The following is a 26782-nucleotide window of genomic DNA, read 5'->3' as shown; positions in this document are numbered from 1 at the left end:
CTAGATGATCGCCTTATACGCCCACCCATCCATGCTGACCAAACACTCTCTCATTTTGCCTTAAGTAACCATCTGTCTTATATAACCATACCAAATGTAACAGATCATACCAATTTGAGTGTCCCCAGATTTACATTGTCTATGAGACCAGGGTTTAAAATKTGATATTCATGTTCTAAAARGTGCTGCCTGGTCAATCCGACGYCTACATTGGCCATACAGCATTTACTGTGATGCGGCCTTCACAGACGTCAGAACAAACATACCTTCTGCGCTTCGCGGCGCATCACAGAGCTGTTGTGAAGGAAGTTGTCAAGGAAGTGAGTCTGTGTTTATACAGGACCTACCCCTCTCACCTACCTTCAACCAATCATGTCAATGCAGAGCTATATGGAGTCCTCCACATTGTTTAAAATTTAAGAGGAGCACTGCAATGTGGTACGGAGATCAATTTGGCCTCTGAGTGCCTCCTGAGGCTCCGCAATTGCGTCACACCATCCATATGGCGCCTCCGGCCACATTTTCGGATCAAGCATAAATTGGATTTAAGTCGCAGAAGGTCTCACCTTAGTGTGCGTATGTGTAGTGGGAAGAGACTGCTCCTTGTGCTCACTGGGCGCCTGCCAGCCTGCTAGCACAGCCTAGCACTGGCTCGCCCAAACCCTTAAGGAAACCTAAGCATATTTAACAAGACCAAAATATACTTACTATGGGCATTTGTGTTGCTAAATGAAAACATGCTTGCGTTGGATGCCACTTTGATGCTCAAAGGGGTAAAATGCAACACGAGAAAGTAGAAAAATAAAATGTTATGTCCATGACTGGGAATGTCTTGAATGAGCACTGAGTATTGGCATTGATGAAGGCATTGAAAGGTTCTGATATCAAAACTCAGTTTGTGGTGTAATTAATTGAGGCGTTAAAAATGTTTCCTCAATGGACAAAGAGCTATTAAGATTAGTCAACCAGCTATAAAGTCCCAGTGTTTAAACCCACACCAATCACTGACTGACATCCAGCCACATCTTCTCCATCCCCCATCCCTTCCTTCCACATATTGATACATTTTTACCAATACAGTGATGTAGTGGTGACTGGAGAAGTGTGTATACTCTAATTTTGTCCAATTCTTTTTTAGAGTAGCTACCCTTTAATTCAAGTGCGCAGGCACCTAGTACTGTTGTTTGATTAGCGTTGTTTTTGTAGCACATGAGATGGAGTTTGCAAAAGTATGGCGTATACCATCCACTACACCCCTGCACCAATGTTTCAACTTGTTTCAATGAAACAAGGATTTGTGAATTACCACTACCCATTTCATAATGTTGACTGTTAGGTGCACTTTGGGCTGGTTTCTTGGACGCTGGACACAAAAYAATCTTGGACTTACTCCGTTGAAGGACAAGAGAGAGTGTGAGTGAGTGTCTGTGAGGAGATGAAAAGAGCAGCTGTGTCTGTGGTTCCCCACAGGACTCCTCTCCACTCAGGGGGATCTGGAGGCCGATTAGGGATGGAATCCTTGTGGCCTTTGTCGTTGGGGGTGACAGGACCCAGAGATCAAGGGTCAGTCAGCCCTCACAGATGGGAGTCAGTTGACCTCATCTTCTGGAAGGCAGGAATTGTGGATGGATGGCAGATATATAGATGGATAGATATACCACACTGGTGTTGAACATTGCAACCCAATCTGAAGTGATTTGAGGTCTTACTGAGCACAAACTCGTTGAATCAATATAATTTGTTTTTATTTAACTAGTCAAGTCAGTTAAGAACAAATTCTTATTCACAATGACAGCCTAGGAACAGTGGGTTAACTGCCTTGTTCATGGGAAGAACGACAGATTTTTACCTTGTCAGCTCAGGGATTCGATCTAGCAACCTTTCAGTAACTGGCCCAATGCTCTAACCAGTAGGCTACCTGCCACCCCAAAATTTGTCAAAGTATTGTGACWTGGAATGTATGTAGAAAATACATTGGATTTGCAAAAMCTCAACARCGTAAACTGTTGTTTTGAGGATGAAATTTCAACAAYGGGAGTATGTCATCATTGTAACCGATTTTCAACATAGACAACGCTTGTATAAAATATGATGGATTTGTATCTTTGAAACAACGTCAGATCTTCAACGTTTATTTGCACTATATGTTAATGATTTAACCCTACAAATCAAACATGCTAAACTTGGTGTTGAAGTTGCAGATATATTTCTGGAGATATATTTCTTGTTGTATGCTGATGAAATAGTTATCTTTGATGAGACAGAAGATGACCTCCAGAAAATGTTGAATATTGTTAATTTATGGTGTACTAAATGGAGACTAGCGATAAATCAAGAGAAGACCCAGATTGTTCATTTCAGAAAGAAGGACGTGTAGAGAAGTGCACACAACCTTTATTTGGTACAACCTCATCATTCTACACTGGGCTCTACAAATACCTTGGTTTCACTCTGGATGAACACATGACCTTTGAAGATCACATTAGATCACTAGCAGATTCTGCAGGTAGAGCCTTGGGGTCAGTTTTAAACAAAATGAAAATATGTGAGGATCTTGGTTACTGTGCTTATTCTCAGCTGTATAAATCCTGTGTGTGTCCAGTGATGGACCATGCTGCTGGAGTTGTAACAATGTTCAAAACAGAGCAATCTGCTGCWTCTTGGTGTGCACAAACTGACTCCAAACCTGGTCATCCGTGGAGATATGGGCTGGTAACCATGTGTGGTGAGACAAAAAGATGACATGGTACATCTATAGAACAGACGGATAAATATGCCAGAACACAGAATCACAGAAAAAGTGTTTGACTGGGACCTTACGCATAGATATCAGTGGGCCAGAGCATTTTTATAAATGTTGTTGTGAAACTGATTTRCAGTGTACAYTGAGTGTACAAAACATTAGGAACACCTCCCTACTATTGAGTTGCACCCCCCTTTGCTCTCAGAACAGACTCAATTAATCGGGGCACATGAACTCTACAAGGTGTCAAAAGCTTTCCACAGGGATGCTGGCCCATGCTGACATGCCTCCCACAGTTGTGTTAAGTTGGCTGGATGTCCTTTGGGTGGTGAACCATTCTTGATACACATGAGAAACTGTTGAGCGTGAAAACCCCATATCCCTTTCAAAGGCACCTAAATATTTTGTCCTGCCCAGCGGTGGGTATATGCAGGTATACGCCGTATACCCAGTTATTTTTCAGTGAGCATTCCATATACTCACTTCTTAATCCCTATGATGCACACAACACATGCAAGCGGTTTCATGGACAGAGATCAAATCAAATTTTATTTGTCACATGCGTCGAATACAACAAATTTAGACCTTACAGTGAAATGCTTACTTACAAGCCCTTAACCAATAATGTTTTAAGAAGTGTTAAGAATAATAAGTGTTAAGTAAAAAATGGATAAGTAAAAAATTGAAAATAAAGGTGACAAATAATTCAACAGCAGCAGTAAAATAACAATAGCGAGGCTATTTACAGGCGGTACCGGTACAGAGTCAATGTGCGGGGTCACTGGTTAGTCGAGGTGATTGAGGTTATATGTACATGTAGGTAGAGTTAAAGTGACTATGCATAGATAATAAACAGAGAGTAGCAGCAGCGTAAAATAGGGGTCTGGGTAGCCCTTTGATCAGCTGTTCAGGAGTCTTATGGCTTGGGGGTAGAAGCTGTTAAGAAGCCTTTTGAAGTATTCTGGTTACGGGACGAGCAGAGGCTTGAATTTTGTTTCAGACAGGGCGTGTTTGAGATTGCTTAGTTTGTTCACAATGCCTGGAGGAGAAATGTATTGTTTGTGTAGTGTGGCTAGATGGTATCTGTACTTGCCATGGTTATTGTATGTATATAATTTGTTAAATGTTATTTTGTTTTGAGTACAAGGGAAATGTTACTGTGTTTACTAGTGTCTTGTAAACCTGTATGGGCTGGGCACCGGTAGGTGTATGACACTTAAATAAATAATATCAATCTTTATCCACTATCAGAAAAAAAACTATAGGCTACGCAGCACCKCCTACTGGAGAGTTGGTCTACCTACAGCTACCTACCCCGGCCAAAGATAGTTGATCGACCTACCCCGGCCAAACCCGGACGACGCTGGGCCAATTGTGCGCTGCCCTATGGGACTCCCAATCACAGCCAGATGTGATGCAGCCTGGATATAGGCCTAGGGTTTCAAGCTTGGGTTGATTTCAAATGTAATATTCAAGTTAATAATTTATATGGGGATTCATGTCTCCATCTCAAGCCAAAACCTAAGTTAAAGAATAGGACTAAATCAAATCAAACTTTAAAGTGCATTTAAAATTTGATTGAGTCCTATTCTTTAACGTAGATTTTTGGTTGAGATGGAGATGTGAATCCAACATATCAATTCATCATTTTAGAAAAACTGGAATTAAAGCAGACTAAGTCAGTAGCACAAAAGATACATCTCCTTCAAAGGTTGATATTTGGTTGGGTTGACAACCAAACACAATTCAACATCACCTTTGCAACACAGTAAATAGCCTATTAACAAATGATATGTTTGATTCACGTCTCCAACTAAACCAAAAGTTAAAGAATAGGATTAAGCTAGTGGCACAGATGTAACTATCCAAGCATTAGATACAACTGCTTTAAATGTTGATATTTGGTTGCGTTGTGAACAAAACACAATTCAATACGACTTTTGTAACACTATAAATAGCCTAAAGTTAAGGCTATCTTAAAAACGAACGTAAAAGTATTTATTCAACCTTAAAATGAGTAACACATCCATGGCCACAGGTTACTGTAACTATAAAAATATTCTTATGTAGGCTAATCATAGAAAGTGTGCATGTTCAAGATAGCATGCAAAGGTCCCAGGTCTGTGGAGATCTTCACAATAGCTATAATAATCTGTGCAGATTCTTGAACAGCATTAATCACTCGCACTATGTACTTTTAATGGTGTCATGGCCGTTGAATGAAGTGGACCAAAGCGCAGAGTTGTGAGCGTACATATTCCCTTTTATTTAGGATGGCRCCGACGCCAACAATAAACAATACAAAAACAACCGTGAAGCTTAAGGCTATAGTGCCACAAACAAAGACAACTTCCCACACTGAAAGGAGGGAAAGTGCTACCTAAGTATGGTTCCCAATCAGAGGACAACGATAGACAGCTGTCCCTGATTGAGAACCATACCCGGCCAAAACATAGAAATACAAAATCATAGAAAACAAAAACATAGAATGCCCACCCCAAATCACACCGTGACAAATGGAATCTTAACTGCAATCCAGGTCATTTGGTTGTGCTATTAGATGAAACAGTGAWAACACATTAACTCATTGTATAAATACAAAATATCTGACATTGTATTCCCATTTGAATTTTGTTGTGCTTTCAGATGGTTGAAAGCATAGTGATTACACATTGGGAATTCAACAAACTTCTGGCTGTCTTTCTGAGTGGGTGAATAATGGTTGAAATCTCATTGATCAACGTCTCAACCGATTATAACCCAAATTTCCACATTGAAATGAYGGTGTGAGCCCAGTGGGGTGTATTAGGCACCAGAAACATCAACTCAAATCATACATGCAGATACTGTAGCTTCTATGACTGAGAGTAGAAAGACAGTAGATGGGTAACAAAGAATTTATTCTTCACAAATAAGACAATAACCTATTTATGTGAGAACTGGGAATGCTTTAGAGAAAAATATCCACAAGCCTCAAGTATTCTTTTTTAGACAGGTCATCTCTGTTGTCTGGTCAGACAAAACCAGAAAAAGTTGATGTTTCATCCTYAAGGAAACAGTTTGAAATGCTAAGTGTCTCTAAATATTTGAAGAAGAAAAAATATGCAGTGTGTTCCCATGGAACATTTCCATGTGGGGCTCATATGGGTTAATGAAGGGCTGTTCCACGGGTCACATGAGGGAAACCCAACAGTGACCCACAAAGTTATCCTCAGCATCCATGTTGGCCTCAATGTTAACCCAATTGGGTACCTGCTAAGATAACCAATTAGAGCCCTTGCCCAGTTGAAACCCATTTAAAACCCAGGTGGGGCCCACCTGGACATGTTGGCTGGGGTTGTTGCTTGAACATCTCAATGTGGTGGACATATGGTGCATTGACGACCAACAAGAGAAGACAAACACACCCAGGTATAGGGGAAGAAGGAATGTCATTCTGGCTCTGGGGTTCCAAAAACGTTCCACACGTGCAAAGAAATCTGTGTCGAGTCCAATTGGAGCATCTCCCCCCACTGTGCAAAGCAATTATAATCAGTCATTAATAATAACCCTAATTTAAGAAATGTAGTCCAGAAAAAGAAAAAAAAGAGAAACCACAGATGATCAATGGTGCATTAGTAATAAAAGTCCCAGTAGCAGTTGTGAGGAACCAACCCTTCCACATCCATAAATGGTAAACTGCCATAAAGTAGGCTGTGATTGAGTCATTAATAACTCTAATAAAAAAATGTAGCCCAGAAAAGGAGAAAAAGGAGTCAAACCAATGGCAGATCAGTAACAAGCATCTCAGTAGCAGTTTGAACCAACCCTTCCACATCCATAGATGGCAAACTGCCATTAACAAGAGTATGGCAGGTCAAGTCCAATAGGCGGTTATTCTACATTGTCTTCCCGCAAGCCCAAACTTCAAACGCGGGCCTGAAACAATGAGAATTCTGACTGGGCTTCCTGTTTTCTCTGGGGCTTGTGAAGTTCACAACACCAACAGCGAATTAAAGCCCCTCAGTGATGGAATCACCAATCCAGTCAGAATAAGATTTTTGTCTCTCTCCCTTGCAGAGAAAAATGGTCCAAACACTGAGCAACAAAGTTTCCTGTAAAAAACACCATCAATTTGATTTCACAAATTTGACAATATCTCTAGGATAGAAATCCCAGGCCTTGGCTACATATAATCCTACAATTTCTCCCAGGTTCTAGTTTCAAGGTTCACAAGCTCTTTCAAACCATGGCCTTAGAAGCATACTGGGTTCTGTGAATGCCTATTATCTTACATTGGCATATTTTCCCCATTTTGTGTTTACACTCATTACTTCTGCTGCTAATCCCTAAACAAACCGAGAGGGAAATCCCAAATCCTTGTCCCAAAGAACTCCCTCCGTCTGGATTAGATTAGTGAAGAACACCGGCGAATCGAATCAGACTGCAGCAACACAAAGCAGGGATCAAAAGCTTAGTACTGAGACAGAGCCCAATAGGCTACGGCCAGATCTCAAGATTGCTATTGAAAGGTAGAGGAAATGTGTAGACTGCAAGGGCCCTCCGGGAGAAGAGCTGAGAAGCGTTCTTTTTCACATTTTCAGCATATTAGGCCACACAACACACTGCAGCAATGTTAAATAAAAAGACTGTTGCATGATTCATTGGTGGCCCTGGCCTGCAGCATGTGTACTACAGTGAATAATTTAACATCTATGTCTGGCATGGTGGTTAAAGAAACGTAAACTCTGTTGCAGCAACAAAGGTTGAGTGAGGAGATTGCGTTCAGAGACATCACAGAAGTTGCTCAATGACAGAAGTTGCTCACGTTCCATTTGTGCAGGGCGGTAGGCAGTCAGGCAGCAGACGCGGTGCAGTCTAGAGGAATTTGTCCCACATTTCCTGTCTCTCTTTTTCAGAGGAGCTGCACACAGAGTTTTGATGTGGCGCGTTGCAGTCTACTGACCACAGTCCTGTGGGAAACCACATGAGTCTGGCGTCACTTGGGGCTATAGCAGCTCATCCATATGAAAAGGGAAATAACAGTCACATCAGCACTATTCACTAATGTAAAAACACTATGGTTTGTATGCTTCACAAAAAAGGTACAAAAAAGGCTCCACATGTAAAGACCTGATGATGAATACAAAACAATTGTTGTACTACATTTGCTTCCAGCTCTAAAACATCTCCCGAGACAGCGTACATTACATCTCCATGCCAGTGGCGCACAACAGAAAAAAATCTGTTTTCGTACACTACAGGCGAACTTTGGAAGTCCACGCATGTTCTTTAGCCTGGTGACATTTACCTATGCTAAAAAGGCTGGTAAAACACGAGGGACTGCAATCCAGCCAGTATGACCAGAGGCAGGTTTTGAGGATTACATTCTGAGAGGATCGGAGAACTCAACATGCCATGCTAACACAGCCCAACATATCACAGCTTCAAACTGCATAAGACAATATCAAATCTGGTGCATTCCTGCATCTTTTATATTTATGTTGGTATATTAATATGATTGTATATATAGATTTTTCTTTATACTTTGAAGGGCTGTAGGAATTCACTCATGAGTAAGGCAGCAACAAAAACTAAACATATCAATGAAAAGGTATTTCATTTCACACATATATTTCTGTTAACAAAGGAAACAAATCTTATCAAACACAAAATGTACCTTGTCTACTATTGCMGCTCAATTCTCACAGTCAGAAAACAAACACTGCTGGTAACCAATAACAAATAAGGAAATATGGAGTTGCAAATAAAATAGTGAACATTAGAAAATGCCACATAATTGTTTTTTTTAATAATAATACAAAAGCAATGAGGTGTCACAGTTCAGAACTGAAAATCTTTTACAGTCATATCAATGGCCCAAGCAAACTTGCCTCCTTGCGTTTTGTTGTAGATCTTGTCGATTGGCATTGCATTTCCTACACCTGACATGAAGAGTAAACAAAGAAAATCATGTTTACACATGCTACAAAAATACACAAAGTGAAAACATATTTTTAGAGAGCAACAATAAGTGTTGTAGCATTTCACTCTGAAACTGACAGAGGTCGAGGATAAATGTTAGGCTAAATTATCAATGTTAGGCTAAAGTCTGTTACCAGACAACTGATATCCTTAGGTTCAGGTAGTTGAGTTTGGACGTGCCCAGAGCGATTACCTTGTTCTCCTCCCTGTCAGTCATCTGTAGCTAGAGATTCTTCAGCTGTTCCTCCAGCCTCTTCACCACAGCCTCCCTCTCAACCAGCCTGAGGAGAGCAGAGGAGACCACACCTGTGTTTAAATATTATTTGAAATAATTTAAAATTATTGATCTGTGCTTGACTGAGCTTGCTTGACTTAATTTGACCAAGAGAATGGTCTCAAAACAGACAAACCACCATTGGTGGTGGTAAAACAATGGAGGCCTAAACAAGCATCTCAGTAGCAGTTTGGATCAACCCTTCCACATCAATCGTGGGTAAACTGCCAAGCTGGGTTATGAAAGGTCATGTCCACTAGCTGTTATTCTACAATGTTTTCCTGTAAACGAGGAACTGTAGGGTGAAATGTGAACAGTAGGGGTCAAATGCACTCACTTTCAAGTCCTATCAGTTCCTTCCTTCTTGTGTTCATTTTATGCCTCTTTCAGCTCCTTCTTGGTCACATCCAATTGCTGCTGCTTCTGTGCAATCTTGAACAATAAAGGGACAATGTTAGACTGTGTTTTACCTTACATGCATAACTAGTATTTCAACAAAAATTCACAAAAAATTCCATGTAGAATTTAACAACTACCAGGATAATGTGTATATATACTGTATATATACAGTATATAATATATACACTGCTCAAAAAAATAAAGGGAACACTAAAATAACACATCCTAGATCTGAATGAATGAAATATTCGTATTAAATACTTTTTCTTTACATAGTTGAATGTGCTGACAACAAAATCACACAAAAATTATCAATGGAAATCAAATTTATCAACACATAGAGGTCTGGATTTGGAGTCACACTCAAAATTAAAGTGGAAAACCACACTACAGGCTGATCCAACTTTGATGTAATGTCCCTAAAACAAGTCAAAATGAGGCTCAGTAGTGTGTGTGGCCTCCACGTGCCTGTATGACCTCCCTACAACGCCTGGGCATGCTCCTGATGAGGTGGCGGATGGTCTCCTGAGGGATCTCCCAGACCTGGACTAAAGCATCCGCCAACTCCTGGACAGTCTGTGGTGCAACGTGGCGTTGGTGGATGGAGCGAGACATGATGTCCCAGATGTGCTCAATTGGATTCAGGTCTGGGGAACGGGCGGGCCAGTCCATAGCATCAATGCCTTCCTCTTGCAGGAACTGCTGACACACTCCAGCCACATGAGGTCTAGCATTGTCTTGCATTAGGAGGAACCCAGGGCCAACCGCACCAGCATATGGTCTCACAAGGGGTCTGAGGATCTCATCTCGGTACCTAATGGCAGTCAGACTACCTCTGGCGAGCACATGGAGGGCTGTGCGGCCACCCAAAGAAATGCCACCCCACACCATGACTGACCCACCGCCAAACCGGTCATGCTGGAGGATGTTGCAGGCAGCAGAACGTTCTCCACGGCGTCTCCAGACTCTGTCACGTCTGTCACATGTGCTCAGTGTGAACCTGCTTTCATCTGTGAAGAGCACAGGGCGCCAGTGGCGAATTTGCCAATCTTGGTGTTCTCTGGCAAATGCCAAACGTCCTGCACGGTGTTGGGCTGTAAGCACAACCCCCACCTGTGGACGTCGGGCCCTCATACCACCCTCATGGAGTCTGTTTCTGACCGTTTGAGCAGACACATGCACATTTGTGGCCTGCTGGAGGTCATTTTGCAGGGCTCTGGCAGTGCTCCTCCTGCTCCTCCTTGCACAAAGGCGGAGGTAGCGGTCCTGCTGCTGGGTTGTTGCCCTCCTACGGCCTCCTCCACGTCTCCTGATGTACTGGCCTGTCTCCTGGTAGCGCCTCCATGCTCTGGACACTACGCTGACAGACACAGCAAACCTTCTTGCCACAGCTCGCATTGATGTGCCATCCTGGATGAGCTGCACTACCTGAGCCACTTGTGTGGGTTGTAGACTCCGTCTCATGCTACCACTAGAGTGAAAGCACCGCCAGCATTCAAAAGTGACCAAAACATCAGCCAGGAAGCATAGGAACTGAGAAGTGGTCTGTGGTCACCACCTGCAGAACCACTCCTTTATTGGGGGTGTCTTGCTAATTGCCTATAATTTCCACCTGTTGTCTATCCCATTTGCACAACAGCATGTGAAATTTATTGTCAATCAGTGTTGCTTCCTAAGTGGACAGTTTGATTTCACAGAAGTGTGATTGACTTGGAGTTACATTGTGTTGTTTAAGTGTTCCCTTTATTTTTTTGAGCAGTGTATATATAATCTACATTGGACATAATATTGTAAAAGAGGCATCCTGTCTGGGTTGGCGCCCCCCCTTGGGTTGTGCCGTGGCGGAGATCTTTGTGGGCTATACTTGGCCTTGTCTCAGGATGGTAAGTTGGTGGATGAAGTTTTCCCTCTGTGTGGGCTGTGCTTTGGCAAAGGGGGTGGGGTTATATCCTGCCTGTTTGGCCCTGTCTGGGGGTATCATCGGACAGGGCCACAGTGTCTCCTGACCCCTCTTGTCTCAGCCTCCAGTATTTATGCTGTGGTAGTTTATGTGTCGGGCGGCTAGGGTCAGTCTGTTATATCTGGAGTATTTCTCCTATCTTATCCGGTGTCCTGTGTGAATTTAAGTATGCTTTCTCTAATTCTCTCTTTCTTTCTCTCTCTCTCTCTCTCTCTCGGAGGACCTGAGCCCTAGGACCATGCCTCAGGACTACCTGGCATGATGACTCCTTGCTGTCCCCAGTCCACCTAGCCGTGCTGCTGCTCCAGTTTCAACTGTTCTGCCTGCGGCTATGGAACCCTGACCTGTTCACCGGACGTGCTACCTGTCCCAGACTGTTTTCAAATCTCTAGAGACAGCAGGAGCGGTAGAAATACTCTTAATGATCAGCTATGAAAAGCCAACCGACATTTACTCCTGAGGTGCTGACTTGTTGCAACCTCGACAACTACTGTGATTATTATTATTTGACCATGCTGGTCATTTATGAACATTTGAACATCTTGGCCATGTTCTGTTATAATCTCCACCCGGCACAGCCAGAAGAGGACTGGCAACCCCCCATAGCCTGGTTCCTCTCTAGGTTTCTTCCTAGGTTTTGGCTTTTCTAGGGAGTTTTTCCTAGCCACGTGCTTCTACACCTGCATTGCTTGCTGTTTGGGGTTTTAGGCTGGGTTTCTGTACAGCACTTTGATATATCAGCTGATGTAAGAAGGGCTATATAAATACATTTGATTTGAAATGTGATTTGCATAGAGTATTTTAAAATGGCATAAGAATGGCACTACTAGCTACTACATAAATCTGAGAACGCAAATATTCCAGTTACCTTGCACTGCATGTTTTGCATGGATTTCTCAAAGGTATTAGGTGCTGCCCTCTGGTGGTTACAGAGAATGGCCACAGCTCTGTTGGCTCGGTTATAGGACAGCAGACTCATGTCAGCTGAGGAGGAAAACAACAGGCATATATTTCATTGGTGTACTCTCTTTACTATAAATCTGCATGTTTCAGAGATTCATGTAGTCATGACACGGAGAACATTGGAGTAAATTATTCTATATTTTTCCCTTCAGACCTGATCGAGGGAAAAAACAAAGGTTTCCACAAGGGTTGCAATGTTATTGCTCCCCCTAAAAAATATATTTAAAGTCTTAGTATTTAGTTTGGGGACTTTGTAATCAGTTACCTGTTTGTTCTCTTGTCATGGCTTTCTTCTCCTCCGACTTCTCCAGAAATTATTTATTGATGTGCGTGAAATCACACCGACAGCTTCTTCATCTGCTCCCTCTCCTCTGCTGTCATTTCCTGTTTAATCAGTCTCAGGCTGTTTTTTAAATTTAAATCAGTTGTACTAACCTCTCTCTAGTCCGTAAATAAGTTATCTTGGAAGGCACTCTTTGTTGTGTACTCATGGTCCAGCATCTTGGCGTAAAACTAGGCTACTATCTCAGCAGCCAAACTCTGTTTTACAGCAAAGCTGTATGTATGTGGTGGTAACTCACTATTATAAAATAAAGACATTATTGGGTAATGGTTCGTATTCTGGTGGAAAGAGTGGACCTTTGAGCTTCAACGTTGTCCATTTCTTCCCATTGTTGTAATGACCTGCTTCCCACCGGACAATAAAAATATCACAATTTTGTTACAGCACAGAAAGCCATAAAATGTTTATGCAGGTTTAAATCCAACTCAAGTGATAGATACAATAAAGATAAATACAACACATCTCTAGCTGCCAGGCCAGATCTAGCTAATGTAGCTAGCTAGTTAATGTTACCCCTTTTCATTGACAATGTGTGGCTAGCAAGAATTCTTCTTCTAGCTAGTTAGCTAGCTAGAAGAAAATTCTTCTAATTTTTGGTGTTTTCCTTTTTCACATCAGTTAATTTTTTTATTGTTATCTGTAGTATACCATATTAGAGTTACTTTTGGAACTACAGAGAAAATTAAATAAGAGACTTTTGGAATGACTTTACTGAACAATTTCAAAGATTTTATTGAGCTCCAGTTGATATGAGTAAATCAGTCAATTGAAATAAATAAACTTGGCCCTAATTTATGGATTTCACATGACTGGGAATACAGATATGCATCTGTTGGTCACAGATACCTTTAAAAAAAAGGTGGTGGTGTGGATCATAAAACCAGTCAGTATCTGGTGTGCCCACCATTTGCCTCATGCAGCACGACATCTCCTTCACATAGAGTTGATCAGACTGTTGATTGTGGCCTGTGGAATGTTGTCCCACTCCTCTTTAATGGCTGTACGAAGTTGCTGGATATTGGCAGGAACTGGAACACGCTGTCGCACACATCGATCCAGAGCATCCCAAATATGCTCAATGGGTGACATGTCTGGTGAGTATAAAGGCCATAAAAGAACGGGAACATTTTCAGCTTTGTTTAAGAACATTTAATTATCTGGAAACAGCTCTGGTGGACATTCCTGCAGTCAGCATGTAAATTGTCTCAAAACTTGAGACATCTGTGGCATTGTGTTGTGTAATAAAACTGCACATTTTAGAGTGGCCCTTTGTCCCCAGCACAAGGTGCACCTATGTAATAATCATGCTGTTTAATCAGCCTCTTGATTAACCACACCTGTCAAGTGGATGGATTACCTTGGAAAATGATTAATCTAAAAGGAATGTAAAACAATTGTGCACAAAATTTGAGATAAATATGCTTTTTGTGCATATGTAAAATTTCTGGGATCTTTTATTTCAGCTCATGAAACATGGGACCAAAACTTTACATGTTGCATTTATATTTTTGTTCAGTGTATTTAGTGGACAGCAACAGATGTTTTCAAAAAGAGTTCCATGTCTATACCTATGGGCACAAGCACTGTTCATGACACAAGCTGTTCACACCCCTCTTGTTGGTAGAGAGACATTCTTGCAGGTTTAAAACATATTTCCTGCAATACTATTAATTTTGCCATGTCTAATGCGTATTCATGTGATTTAAATGACTCAAACATTACAACAAAATCTATGGGCTAAAAAGCTTTAGCTGACATGGACTAGTGGATCTGGACATTTCTGACAAGCAACAAATAGCTCTAAGTTATGCAATGACTGACATGATAAGAGAAAAACTGATGATGCACTAACCAATTACGAAATTGCTCTTTGTGCATTCTACTATTACAACTTTCAAGAGTGAGTTTGAAAGCCGAACTGAGATCCTTAAAAAAATGTGCACCCTCTGGGGGCGCGCCCCACAGTTTGGGAACCACTGCACTAGAGAATAGCAACAACCATACACAGAGTATGAAGAATTTTTACTGTGGAACTTGACAATTAATGTTGTTCACCTGTTAGTTTACAAACTTATTTTTGCTAAAAAAAAGTATCCTTGTCCATCCCGTGGTATCCCTTTTTGCTATTCTTAGATTTGCGCTACATTGACATAACAATGGGTGAGAAATGACATAAGGGAAGCAACACATCACCAATCACAAAATATTCAAGCTAAAACATTTCCTGTATCACTTTTCTCCCATCTGATTCCTTTTCCTTGGCAGATATATTGTTGTTTAAGTCAATGTCATTGCAAATAAAGAAAACCTCATCACCAACATACTGTATCTTACTCTCTGTTTACATTGAAGTCAGACTTTACTTTTGGTGTGAATAATTTCAGCAATAGAAGAAAAACATACTCCTTCCAGAAGGTGGTGATGCATCCTGCGAGAGAAAGACAGAGAAACACCATAAATAAACATCTACTATATTCTGCTAATACAGGGATATGCAATAATTGGGCCTGTGTATATCATGCTATAGTCTTTGGTCATACCATGTCTACACTGTTGGTCTCCACATCTGCATGGCCACTCCCCAAGACAGATTTTAAATTCCCCGAATTGATAAAGGAAAGACAGAATAAGTCACACGCTCACAAATGAACCCACAAGATAAATCAGATGATTGCTAAACTGGAAGCATTGCCTAACTGTGGTAATTTATAAAAGGTGACCACTGACTTACATAATGAAACAGAGCACATTGTAAAATTATACTACACCCTTCATTGTGAATGAAGACATGTAAATTGGAGATTGTAATTAAGGGTGCTTTCACATAAACCCTGTACGTAAATGTATCTGAGGAGACTGATCTGTCCATGCTCACCTTGTGATTTCCGGCTCCTGCAGAGGTTTACAAGGGTGTTAAGAACTGGAGTGATTCGCCTATGAAATCAAATAACCATCAAGTGTGTGTGTGTGTGTGTGTGTGTGTGTGTGTGTGTGTGTGTGTGTGTGTGTGTGTGCATAAGTGAAATGACTGGTCCATGTTACCTTGTGCTTCCTCTCAGTGTCCTTTCTTCCTCTTTTCCCCCATTCTGACTTTTCACAATAATAAACCTACCTAATGGATAAGCAATACTCTACTAACTTGTCATTGAGAAAGATAAGCACCATGACACATCACCAAAGTTACACCCATAAGATCTATGATCATATGAACCTGCCCCAATCAGCATGACAACCTGAGCATTTCTATCCCAGGACAAGTGGTAAAGCCGGGCCAAATTCAGGACACGCCTGTCTGTAGGGCACCCATCCCTCTTGGATGATGATGCTGTTCTTTTCCTGCTGTATGTTCTGGCTTCACCATGTCCTTCATTGTCTTCCAGTTTCATTACTCAAGTTAGACTGTACAAATGTAGATGTAGTGTTGACAATTAGTCAATTACAAATATTGTTTTGTTCGTGACATGTTTAATTCAGACCATTATCAACAAACGATGTCAAATTAAGTACGGATGGTTCTTTGTAGATCAATAAAAATAAAACAAATTAAATCACGCTTTGAATCACTGATGGAGTGATCGAAATTCGCTGAATAAATTGTTTAATTAGATTGTCAAAATAATTTTGTTCCGGTAGACAAACATTATCCAACATATCATAAAGTATTTGCATGCTTTACCTGTAAGCAGAGTTGTCCTGTTCTCAATCGCGTCAATTAGGCTCCTCTTGATGTAACCGATTAAACTCAACTCCAAGATTTACGAACACACACCAGACAGTAGCAAAATAAATATACTGCGCATGCTTGAAAGCCAAGGGTCAAAATCAAATCAGCGAATCAGCCAAAACAAATACATGATAGGCATAAAAATCCAATACAGTGTCTGTGTAAGACTTGCTTAGATATAAAATAATTGAGCATGGCAGCAAATAGATCATCAAATGACTGAATATGCCTATAATAACATACCCTTGATGAACATACAAGTAGTAATAGTGGCATTGATTATACAGTGTACAAAACATTAAGAACACATTCCAAATTTACTTTTTGCCCTCAGAGCAGCCTCAATTCGTCTGGGGGCATGGACTACAAGATGTGGAAAGCGTTCCACAGGAATGCTGGACCATGTTGACTCCAAAGCTTCCCAGAGTTTTGTCAAATTAGCTGGAAGTCCTTTGGGTGGTGGACCATTCTTGATACACACAGGAAACTGTTGAGCATTAAAAACCCAGCAGTGTTGCAGTTCTTGACACAAACCAGTGCATTTGGCAGCTACTACCATACCCCTTCAAAGGCTCTGAAATATGTTGTCTTGCCCATTCACCCCGAATGGCACACATACACAATCCATGTCTCAATTGTCTCAAGGCTTAAAAATCCTTCTTTAACATGACTCCTCCCTTGGATTTAACAAGTGACATTAATAAGGGATCATAGATTTCACCTGGATAGTGCAGGTGTTCATAATGTTTTGTACACTTAGTGTGTCATAATAATAATACCATTCAGCAGACGCTTTTATCCAAAGCAACTTACAGCAAACTTATTGGCTGGTCCTGGGAATCGAACCCACAACCCTGGTGGTGCAAGCGCTCTACCAACTGAGACTGTATGCTTGCATGTCTATCGATGCAAGCATAGTCTGCACAAATTACAGCTACAATTTATTTCCAAAAATAATGCAAAGATATGATTTGTTGGCAGTTGAGGGTAGCATTTTTATTAAAGCAACACATATTTTGATGTGCTAAATGTACATGTCAATTACACTAAGAGTTGTGTGTGTAACACAATGGAATATTTAACCATCAAACATGTAGTAGTTTGTAACCATTCTTTTTCATACATTTTACAAATCAAACATTTTATTTCCAGTTTTCATTATAAAATCAGTACTGTATAACAGCACTAATATATTGACAACCAAAACCAGGTAGAGGCAGTAGTCAGAGCATTTTTGTCCATAAGGCTGCCATAAAATTTACACAAACACATTTGGTATGATCATTCCTACCAAAACAAAATATTTTAACCATTTACAATATAATCAAGAAAAAGATGTCATACCACAGAACAGTGCAAGAAAACCTAAATTACATGAAATAAGTCTGAAAATATATGAACGCATTCAAATCCGACCTTACTTCACTATATCCTCGAGAACAATTCTCAACATCAAATCTATGTAATTATTGGAGTATTTAGGCCTCCCAAAAGAAAATACAAAATGAAACATAATCGAAAAACTCAGATTCTTCTCATTTTGTCCATGACAAGTGAGGTACAAATGTTGTGTGCTATGAGCACGCTATGGACTCCAGTTGTTGCTCGGCCTCAGCGGCCATGGCTGCTGCCTGCAGCTGTTCAGTCTCAGTTTGCAGGGTGCTGGGCGGCATCTGCTTCCTCTCGCTGTGCATGTTGTTCTCATGTCTCTTTAGGTCCGAGGCTTTGGCAAAGGCCTTGGTGCACGAGCCGCAGACGAAGGGCTTCTCGCCCCTGTGGCGCCTCTCGTGGTCCTTCAGGTGGGACTTGTGCTTGAAGGCCTTGTCGCACATCTGGCAGCCGAAGGGACGCTCGTTACTGTGGACCCGCTCGTGCTTTTTAAGGTCGGGTGCTCGAATGAAGGACTTTCCGCATACATCGCAGCGGTAGGGCTTGAAGCCTGTGTGGATCTTCAGGTGCTCCTTCAGGTGGGCCTGTGTAGTGAAGGCTTTGCTGCAGATCTCACAGATGAATGGACGTTCTGCCGAGTGCAGCTTTTCGTGTTTCCTCAAACGGTTCTCATCGATGAAGGTCTTTCCACAGATCTGGCAAGCGAGCTGTTCGCGGTGGCCGTAGAGGAGGTACTCGAACTTCATGTCTGTCGTGGATGTGGACCACCCAGGGGGCTGCTCGTCCTTCACCTCGCCGATGCTGTCAGCGAACGTCAGTGTGGTGGTGGCGTGACCCGCCAGGTCTTTTGGCTCCGTGTCCATGGGCTCCACGTCCTGGTCGTAGCAGCTCACCTTGTGCACGTCCTCATTGGCCAGCTCTTTGAGAATGGCCTCCTGCACTCTCAACGCCGTGTTTGGCGATTTGTCCAAGTCGTGATTGGCCGTCGGCTCTTCCACAAGGTCGTCAGTGGGAGTGTCATCATGGTCACCTAGCACCTGCACGTCGTTCTCCTGGCCCAATGTAGGGTCATCAGTAGGGAGAGCCATTTTGACAATATCATAGGGAAATGGTTTGGCATTATGGACATTATTTTCTTCAGTGGACATATCACGCTTCTGTGAACAGAGTTTGTCCAGAAATCGGATTCCGAGTATCTGGCCCGAAGACATCAGCAAATTCACATCCTTTTTCTTCACAGTAATCTTGGCYGTGTACATGTAGTTCAACACCTCCTCGAAGATGTCTGAGCGGATGAAGTCAATTTCTATGACTGAGGAGTTGTCGACTTCATGTTTCTTGAACAGCTTTTTGAAGTAGTTGCTGCACGCCGCTAACACACAGCGGTGGGCCCTGAACTTGACATCTTCAACCACCACTGCAATGTCGCAGTGTTCACCCTCCAACCGCTGCTCATTTAGTATTTTCAGGAAGATGGTCTTGTGTTCATCATCCATGTACTTCACTGTTTCTGACATCGTGGACTGATATTCTGTAACAAATTAGAAAGAATGTTATTAGATGCCGTTTACACACTTGAACCATTGGGAAATAGGCCTACAGCAGTATACTTATACTCATGCACTGTGTGCCATGGCCCGATATATGTTGTTCCTTTGGATGACACCATAATTGGTCTTGCGGGCAGAATAATGACTGAAAAGGCCATACTTTTTTTTCAGCATTTATTATCATATCGACCTAATAAATGTAGTAATCTGTGTACATATGTCTGGGATAAGAGGGCATTACTGTGATCGTAGCCTATTTATGCTATCACTTAGCAAGCTTTTAATATCCCCTCCTGACATGCATCACATGACCAGAGGGAAATATACTAGGCACATTGTTGAATCATTTCATTGAATGGCTTTCGCTTTTTTTTACAAAACAATATCAATCAAGGTTTGTGGTGGATGAATGTTGTTTGGGTACATTTAATCTAGGCAGATTCAATTGATGGGCAATTGTATGACTGATCATTTTCAACCCCCCAAAAAAACAATTCTATAACGTTGCACATGATAAACTGGTCACATTATGCATGTTTGCTTAATAGCAATACATCTCATTTGCGAGCTAGCTAACTAGCTTGCATGCATACAGTAACGTTAAACAGATTCGAAAGCTAGCAAAATAGCTTTAGATTTGGGGGAGGGTAGCTAACTGGTTAGCTAGCCTCGATGCTAACCTTTAGTTGGCTATTGTTTGCATCCACCTGGGCTTACATTCGTRTTGTATTCAACAGAGCATGGCTATGATGTTTATCTTAGTTTTAGTACGGTCGTAAAATCGTAATTTATGTCGATGTAAATGACAATAACACCATCCGTCTCATTATGAACGGAGGGCGAGAGGGGTGCCTATCCGACTAACCACAAGCACGCGAGGAAGCGCCTGTCACACTAGCACGGAAAAAGCCCGAGCAGCCATGAACACTCCTGAAATGACGAACTCGAGCTTTTGCTGAAACCGTGAGCGCGCAGGCATCTTGGTTAAACGTTATGCAATATTTCGGAAACGGATCTGATTCTCTMAAAATATGTTTCTTACCTGTGGTACAATATGTTGTCCCCTTGAGAAAGTCTCCAATGAATGTCAAGCAGTCCAAAAAGAATAATACACTTTGTGTGTCGTTTGCCTGAGGACGAGCATAAGCGGAAGGACGCGCTGCGCCAGCACGGAACTGCAGAATTTGAGTGACTATGCGCGTAAGAACCATAGAGATAGATAGAAGACTCATCATGGATATAATCCAGTTTGGCACAGAGCTTGCCAATGACGGCTTCCACCATTTTAAAGTAGTCAACTGGGTGGGAATTTCTGAGTTGGGAGCAATCAGCCAATGATAATACAATTGACTACTTTAAAATGGAGCTGCCTATTGCTGTCATACAGCAATAGGCAGCTATTTTAGAGGGCACGAAGTGTAGGGCAAGGGGGGGATTTAAATGGATAAAAAAATTATCCTCAGCAATCTACGCACAATAACACATAATGACAAAGCGAAAACAGGTTTTTCGATTTTTTTGCAAATGAATAAAATTAAAAATATATACTTTATTTACATAAGTATTCAGACCCTTTGCTATGAGACTCAAAATTGAGCTCAGGTGCATCCTGTTTCCATTGATCATCCTTTAGATGTTTCTACAACTTGATTGGAGTCCACCTGTGGTAAATTCAATTGATTGGACATGATTTGGACAGGCACACACCTGTCTATATAAGGTCCCACAGTTGACAGTGCATGTCAGAGCAAAAACCAAGCCATGAGGTCGATGGAATTGTCCGTAGAGCTCAGAGACACAGATCTGGGGGAAGAGTACTAACATTTCTGCAGCATTGAAGGTCCCCAAGAACACAGTGCCATCCATCATTCTTAAATGGAAGACGTTTGGAACCACCAAGACTCTTCCTAGAGCTGGCCACCCGGCCTAACTGAGCAATCAGGGGAGAAGGACCTTGGTCAGGGAGGTGACCAAGAACCCGATGGTCACTCTGACAGATCTCCAGAGTTCCTCTGTGGAGATCGGAGAACCTTCCAGAAGGACAACCATCTCTGCAGAACTCCATCAATCAGGCCTTTATGGTCGAGTGGCCAGACAGAAGCCACTCCTCAGTAAAAGGCACATGACAGCCCGCTTGTAGTTTGCCAAAACGCACCTAAAGACTCCCAGACCATGAGAAACACAATTCTCTGGTCTGATGAAACCAAGATTGAACTCCTTGGCCTGAATGCCAACCGTCATGTCTGGAGGAAACCTGGCACCATCCCTACAGTGAAGCATGGTGGCAGCATCATGCTATGGGGAAGTTTTTCCAGCGGCAGGGACTGGGAAACGAGTCAGGATTGAGGCAAAGATGAATAGAGCAAAGTACAGAGAGATACTTAATGAAAACCTGCTCCAGAGCGCTCAGGACCTCAGACTGGGGTGAAGTTTCACCTTCCAACAGGACAATGACCCTAAGCACACAGCCAAGTCAACGCAGGAGTGGCTTCGGGACAAGTCTYTGAATGTCCTTGAATATCCCAGCCAGAGGCCAGACTTGAACCCGATCAAACATCTCTGGAAAGACCTGAAAATAGCTGTGCAGCAACGCTCCCCATCCAACCTGACAGAGCTTGAGAGGATCTGCAGAGAAGAATGGGAGAAACTCCCCAAATACAGGTGAGCTTGTAGTATCATACCCAAGAAGGCTTGAGGCTGTATTCGCTGCCAAAGGCGCTTCAACAAAGTACTGAGTAAATGGTATTAATACTTAAGTAAATGTGATATTTCAGTTTATTTGTAATAAATTAGCTTTTTTTTTTAAATTGTTTTTGCTTTGTCATTATATGGTATTGTGGGTAGCTTGATGAGGATKTATTTTTTAATACATTTTAGAATAAGGCTGTAACCTAACAAAATGTGGAAAAAGTCAAGGGGTCTGAATACTTTCCAAAGGCACTGTGTATACAAAAGTATGTGGATACCCCTTCAAATTAGTGGATTTGGCTATTTCAGCTACACCCGTTACTGACAGGTGTATAAAAATTGAGCCTAACGCCATGCAATCTCCATAGACAAACATTGGCAGTAGAATGGCCTTACTGAAGAGCTCAGTGACTTTCAACGTGGCACTGTCATAGGATACCACCTTTCCAACAAGTAATTTCGTAAAATTTCTGCCCTGCTAGAGCTGCCCCGGTCAACTGTAAGTGGTTTTATTGTGGAAACGTCTAGGAAGTGATAAGCTCACAGAACAGGACCGCTGAGTGCTGAACCGCATTACACTTGACTGCCTCTGGAAGCTTCATAAAATGGGTTTCCATGGCGGAGCAGCCTCACACAAGCCTAAGATCACCATGCGCAATGCCAAGCATCGGCTGGAGTGGTGTAAAGCTCACCGCCATTGGACTCTGGAATCACGCTTCACCATCTGGAAATCCGACGGATGAATCTGGGTTTGGTGGATACAAGGAGAACGCTATATGCCCCAATGCGTAGTGCCAATTATAAAGTTTGATGGAGGAATAATGGTCTGGGGCTGTTTTTTCATGGTTCGGGCTAGGCCCCTTAGTTCCAGTGAAGGTAAATCTTAATGCTACAGCATACAATGACATTCTAGACGATTCTGTGCTTTCAACTTTGTGCCAACAGTTTAGGGAAGGCCCTTTCCTGTTTCCACATGACAATGCCCCCGTGCACAAAGCGAGGTCCATACAGAAATGGTTTGTTGAGATCAGTGTGGAAGAACTTGACTGGCCTGCACAGAGCCCTGACCTCAACCCCATCAAACACCTTTGGGATGAATTGGAACGCCGACTGCAGGCCAGGCCTAATCACTTCAGTAGTATTTTGCTATGTGACTTTCACTTGAGTCATTTTCTATTAAGGTATCTTTACTTTTACTCAAATATGACAGTTTAGTACTTTTTCCACCACTGAGCATACCTCTTTACCTGTTCAATTGTCATTTTAATGATTGCTTCATTCTGACTGCTGTAAATCACACATCTCAATAGACTTCAAACATGCCTAGGATATTACATGTACAGTTTGTGGGATGCCTATCTAAACTGACCTCTAGAGCAGTCTGCATCCTCCTGGCTTTTTTTATGTTTTAAGAAACTAAATATGCTTCTCTGCAAAGAATCTGGGTAAAAGATGAGTCTTCAGTACATTTAGTAATTGCTTGCTTTTCTAAAGTCTAGCAACCTTGCCAGTTAAGATAGTTAGACAAGGTACTCAACCTTGACTGATAGCATGAAATGACTTGGTAGCTAGTTATGAGAGTGGGTATCTACAGTAGCTGGCTAGCTAATGCCAACTTCATAAAATTGCTAGTTGGCTAGTATTACAGAGAAAAAAACAAATGATTATCAAGGAAGGAATCAATAGGTGCATAGCTTGATCAAATGTATTTCCAAACAACTTCTGCGAGTCCTGACCAGCTACAATCAAAAACTGTGTGTATCACTCTACTTTGCTCCATGGTGCACCTCGGAATGAACCACTTAGGGAGAATAAGGGGGTACAGTTAATGTGCCCTCTCCGCAAAATACCGCTAACAGATTTTTTATAAATAATTATAACGTGGGCTTAAAAAAAAGTTTTGTAATTAATTTATCTGAAAATGTTGAAACAGGATAAATCTATATGTATGCCAGTGTCACAGACGCTATAATGGCACAGATACAAAGATCTTACCTCATCTCTATGGTACGTACGTAAATTGTAAATGGATGCGGCTACGTTCAAAACGTAAATACAACACAACACGCAGAAACCACACTGATGACTGAACATGCTTGCGCAAATTACTGATGAAAATAAAATCTCTGGAGCGCGAGGAAAACGGTACCAGATTTGGGTCGCGAAGCGCTTTTTACTGAGATTATAGTCATTGGATGATAGATTCAATAATTCGAGTTGTACACGTGTGCACGCACGGAGTGTCAAACTAGTGTTCTACATGGCATCACTCATAATATTTAGATGAAACGGTTGACATTTATTTATTTTAACCTTTATTTAACTAGGCAAATCAGTTAAGAACAAATTCTGATTTACAATGGCGGTGGGTTAACTGCCTTGTTCAGGGGCAGAACGACATTTTTACCTTGTCAGCTCGGGGATTCAATCGAGCAACCTTTCGGTTATTGCCCAACGCTCTAACCACTAGGCTACCTGCCGCCCAAATGCCACATCAAATGTTGATTTTTGTGAAGCAGTAACCGAAAGGGCGGATCGACCAGTAAATTGACATACAGAATGTTCTGGTGCTCACCTCTCTTAGAGGCTTTTATTTACAATATTAACAGGTGTAGGACTAATTTGCCAATCAACTTTGTACAGAAAATAACACACAGGACGTTGACAAAGATTTGAATAAATCAAACATATTATCAGTAAACTATAAAGGCAACAACTCTTTGCCTATAACAAAACTCGGGTGTAGTTCTACTCTAGCCAACCTAGTCCCCCCAAGGCAAAGGCCAACTGAGCACATAAATACTCTTTCCAGGAACACTCTTCAGCGGGTGGGCATAATTTGTGGAACGTTCCAACAGGAATCTGTTCCAAAAACGTCGTAATTAACAAGGTTGCCAACAAACAATGCATACAAGATTGTAAAGGGGCAGATTAAGATACCGAGTAGGGAGTGGGCAATTTAATTACGTTTTTCACTTACCACGTTTATTCCGAAAAATGTCTATCCTCACTCTGGTAGCCTATGGACAAACATTAAGAATAAGCTACGTGGTGAGTTGATGCCTATTCGGCATTTAGTTAACTAGGTGAATTGATCATGCTACTTTGTATGCGTTGTTTGTTGGCATCCTTGTACGTTACGAAGTTTTTGGAACAGATTCCTGTTGGAACGTTCCACAAATTATACCCACCCTCCTTCAACTAGGAATGTTCCATCGTGATATGCGTAATTTCCCATGGACATATCACAAACAACGGTTTTACATAAACACACACACTTCAATAACTTGTGCCATAACTTATACTTTTAGTCACAATATACATTCATGAAGTAATTCACCCCCGCTATAATGAATAACTTTGGTTATTCCTGTCATATTATAAATATTCCTCGATGACACTTAGACTAATTTGCCTCATGCATAATTCACACCAGCACTTCAACAAGGAAACAGCGCAGCGCTTCAGACAAACACACGAGGTAGGTTAAATTAAATGATTATACTCTACCAACACAACTATCGTTATTCTAATAATATATTTCACATTACAATACTGTTTTAATAATAAAATCCATATCGAGAAACTATTTTCACAATGGATGTACCCCTAAATAGTTTATCAGGATTATTTTCACTTTCTGATGGTCCTCAATTGTAATGGAGAAATAAATGGACATTGGTAATTGGATGGCATGGTTCCCTTCAGTGGCATTCTATTGGTATTCTAAATGTAAATGCATAAATTACATTAAAGCAATATTCTTTGTCTCCACTGCAATGCAGTAATTAATGCTAATTAGAGATGCCACATTGCATAATGATTCCTAATGTAGTATATGTCAGGGAAGTGAGATATTAATTCCGGGGTGTCAATGTAAATTGTCAGGTGGCGATTTTTATGAATTGTTCAGCAATCTAATGGCTTGCGGGTAGAAGCTGTTGGGGAGCCTTTTGGTCCTAGACTTGGCGCTCCGGTACCGCTTGCCGTGTGGTAGCAGAGAAAACAGGCTATAACTTGGGTGACTGGAGTCTCTGACAATTTTATGGACTTTCCTCTGACACTGCCTATTAAATAGGTCCTGGATGGCAGGAAGCTTGGCCCTGGTGATGTACTGGGCCGTACACACTACCCTCTGTAGCGCCTTACGGTCAGATGTCGAGCAGTTGCCATACCAGGCAGTCATGCAACTGGTCAGGATGCGCTCGATGGTGCAGCTGTAGAAACTTTTGAGGATCTGAGGACCCATGCCAAATCTTTTCAGTATCCTGAGGGGGAAAAGGTTTTGTCGTGGCCTCTTCATGACTGTATTGGTATGTTTGGACCGTGATAGTTCGTTGGTCATGTGGAGACCAAGGAACTTGAAACTCTCGACCCGCTCCACTACAGCCCCGTCGATGTTAATGGGCGCCTGTTCGGCCCGCCTTTTCCTGTAGTCCACGATCAGCTCCTTTGTCTTGCTCACATTGAGGGAGAGGTTGTTGTCCTGGCACCACACTGCCAGTTCTTTGACCTCCTCCCTATAGACCGTCTCATCGTTGTCTGTCAGCAAACTTAATGATGGCGTTGGAGTCGTTTGGCCACGCAGTCGTGGGTGAACAGGGAATACAGGAGGGGACTAAGTACACACCCCTGAGGGGCCCCAGTGTTAAGGATCAGCGTGGCGGATGTTTTGTTGCCTACTCTTACCACCTGGGGCGGCCCGTCAGGAAGTCTAGGATCCAGTTGCAGAGGGAGGTGTTTAGTCCCAGAGTCAGTCTAGGCTTAGTGATGAGCTTCGTGGGC

At 41.9% G+C, this 26782-nt stretch overlaps 1 protein-coding gene and 1 long non-coding RNA gene across 4 annotated transcripts; both read right to left on the bottom strand.

Annotated features, from left to right (window-relative positions):
- Positions 1-13743: 13743 nt before the first annotated feature.
- LOC111953749 (uncharacterized) lies at positions 13744-16555 on the bottom strand. The gene is made up of 3 exons (XR_002875905.2): positions 16323-16555; positions 15187-16045; positions 13744-15074 (listed from the first exon to the last, which is right to left on the bottom strand). It is a non-coding gene; the product is annotated as an uncharacterized lncRNA (long non-coding RNA).
- A 782-nt stretch (positions 16556-17337) lies between these two features.
- On the bottom strand, positions 17338-25117 carry LOC111953747 (zinc finger and BTB domain-containing protein 14). Of its 3 annotated transcripts, none has more exons than XM_023973214.3 (2): positions 24978-25117; positions 17338-19290 (listed from the first exon to the last, which is right to left on the bottom strand). In XM_023973214.3, the coding sequence occupies exon 2, from the start codon at positions 19274-19276 to the stop codon at positions 17945-17947; it is 1332 nt and encodes a 443-aa protein (XP_023828982.1). In that variant the 5' UTR covers positions 19277-19290; positions 24978-25117; the 3' UTR covers positions 17338-17944. The 3 variants fall into 3 exon arrangements, with proteins under 3 accessions (XP_023828982.1, XP_023828980.2, XP_023828981.1); XM_023973212.2 differs by lacking the exon at positions 24978-25117 and adding an exon at positions 20352-20535; XM_023973213.2 differs by lacking the exon at positions 24978-25117 and adding an exon at positions 19990-20290.
- Between the last annotated feature and the right edge of the window lie 1665 nt (positions 25118-26782).

Source organism: Salvelinus sp. IW2-2015, linkage group LG27, assembly GCF_002910315.2.
Source record: "Salvelinus sp. IW2-2015 linkage group LG27, ASM291031v2, whole genome shotgun sequence".
In the NCBI taxonomy this organism is placed as follows: domain Eukaryota; kingdom Metazoa; phylum Chordata; class Actinopteri; order Salmoniformes; family Salmonidae; genus Salvelinus; species Salvelinus sp. IW2-2015.
Note: the sequence above shows the minus strand (reverse complement) of the source record. Positions and strands in the feature narration are given on the sequence as shown.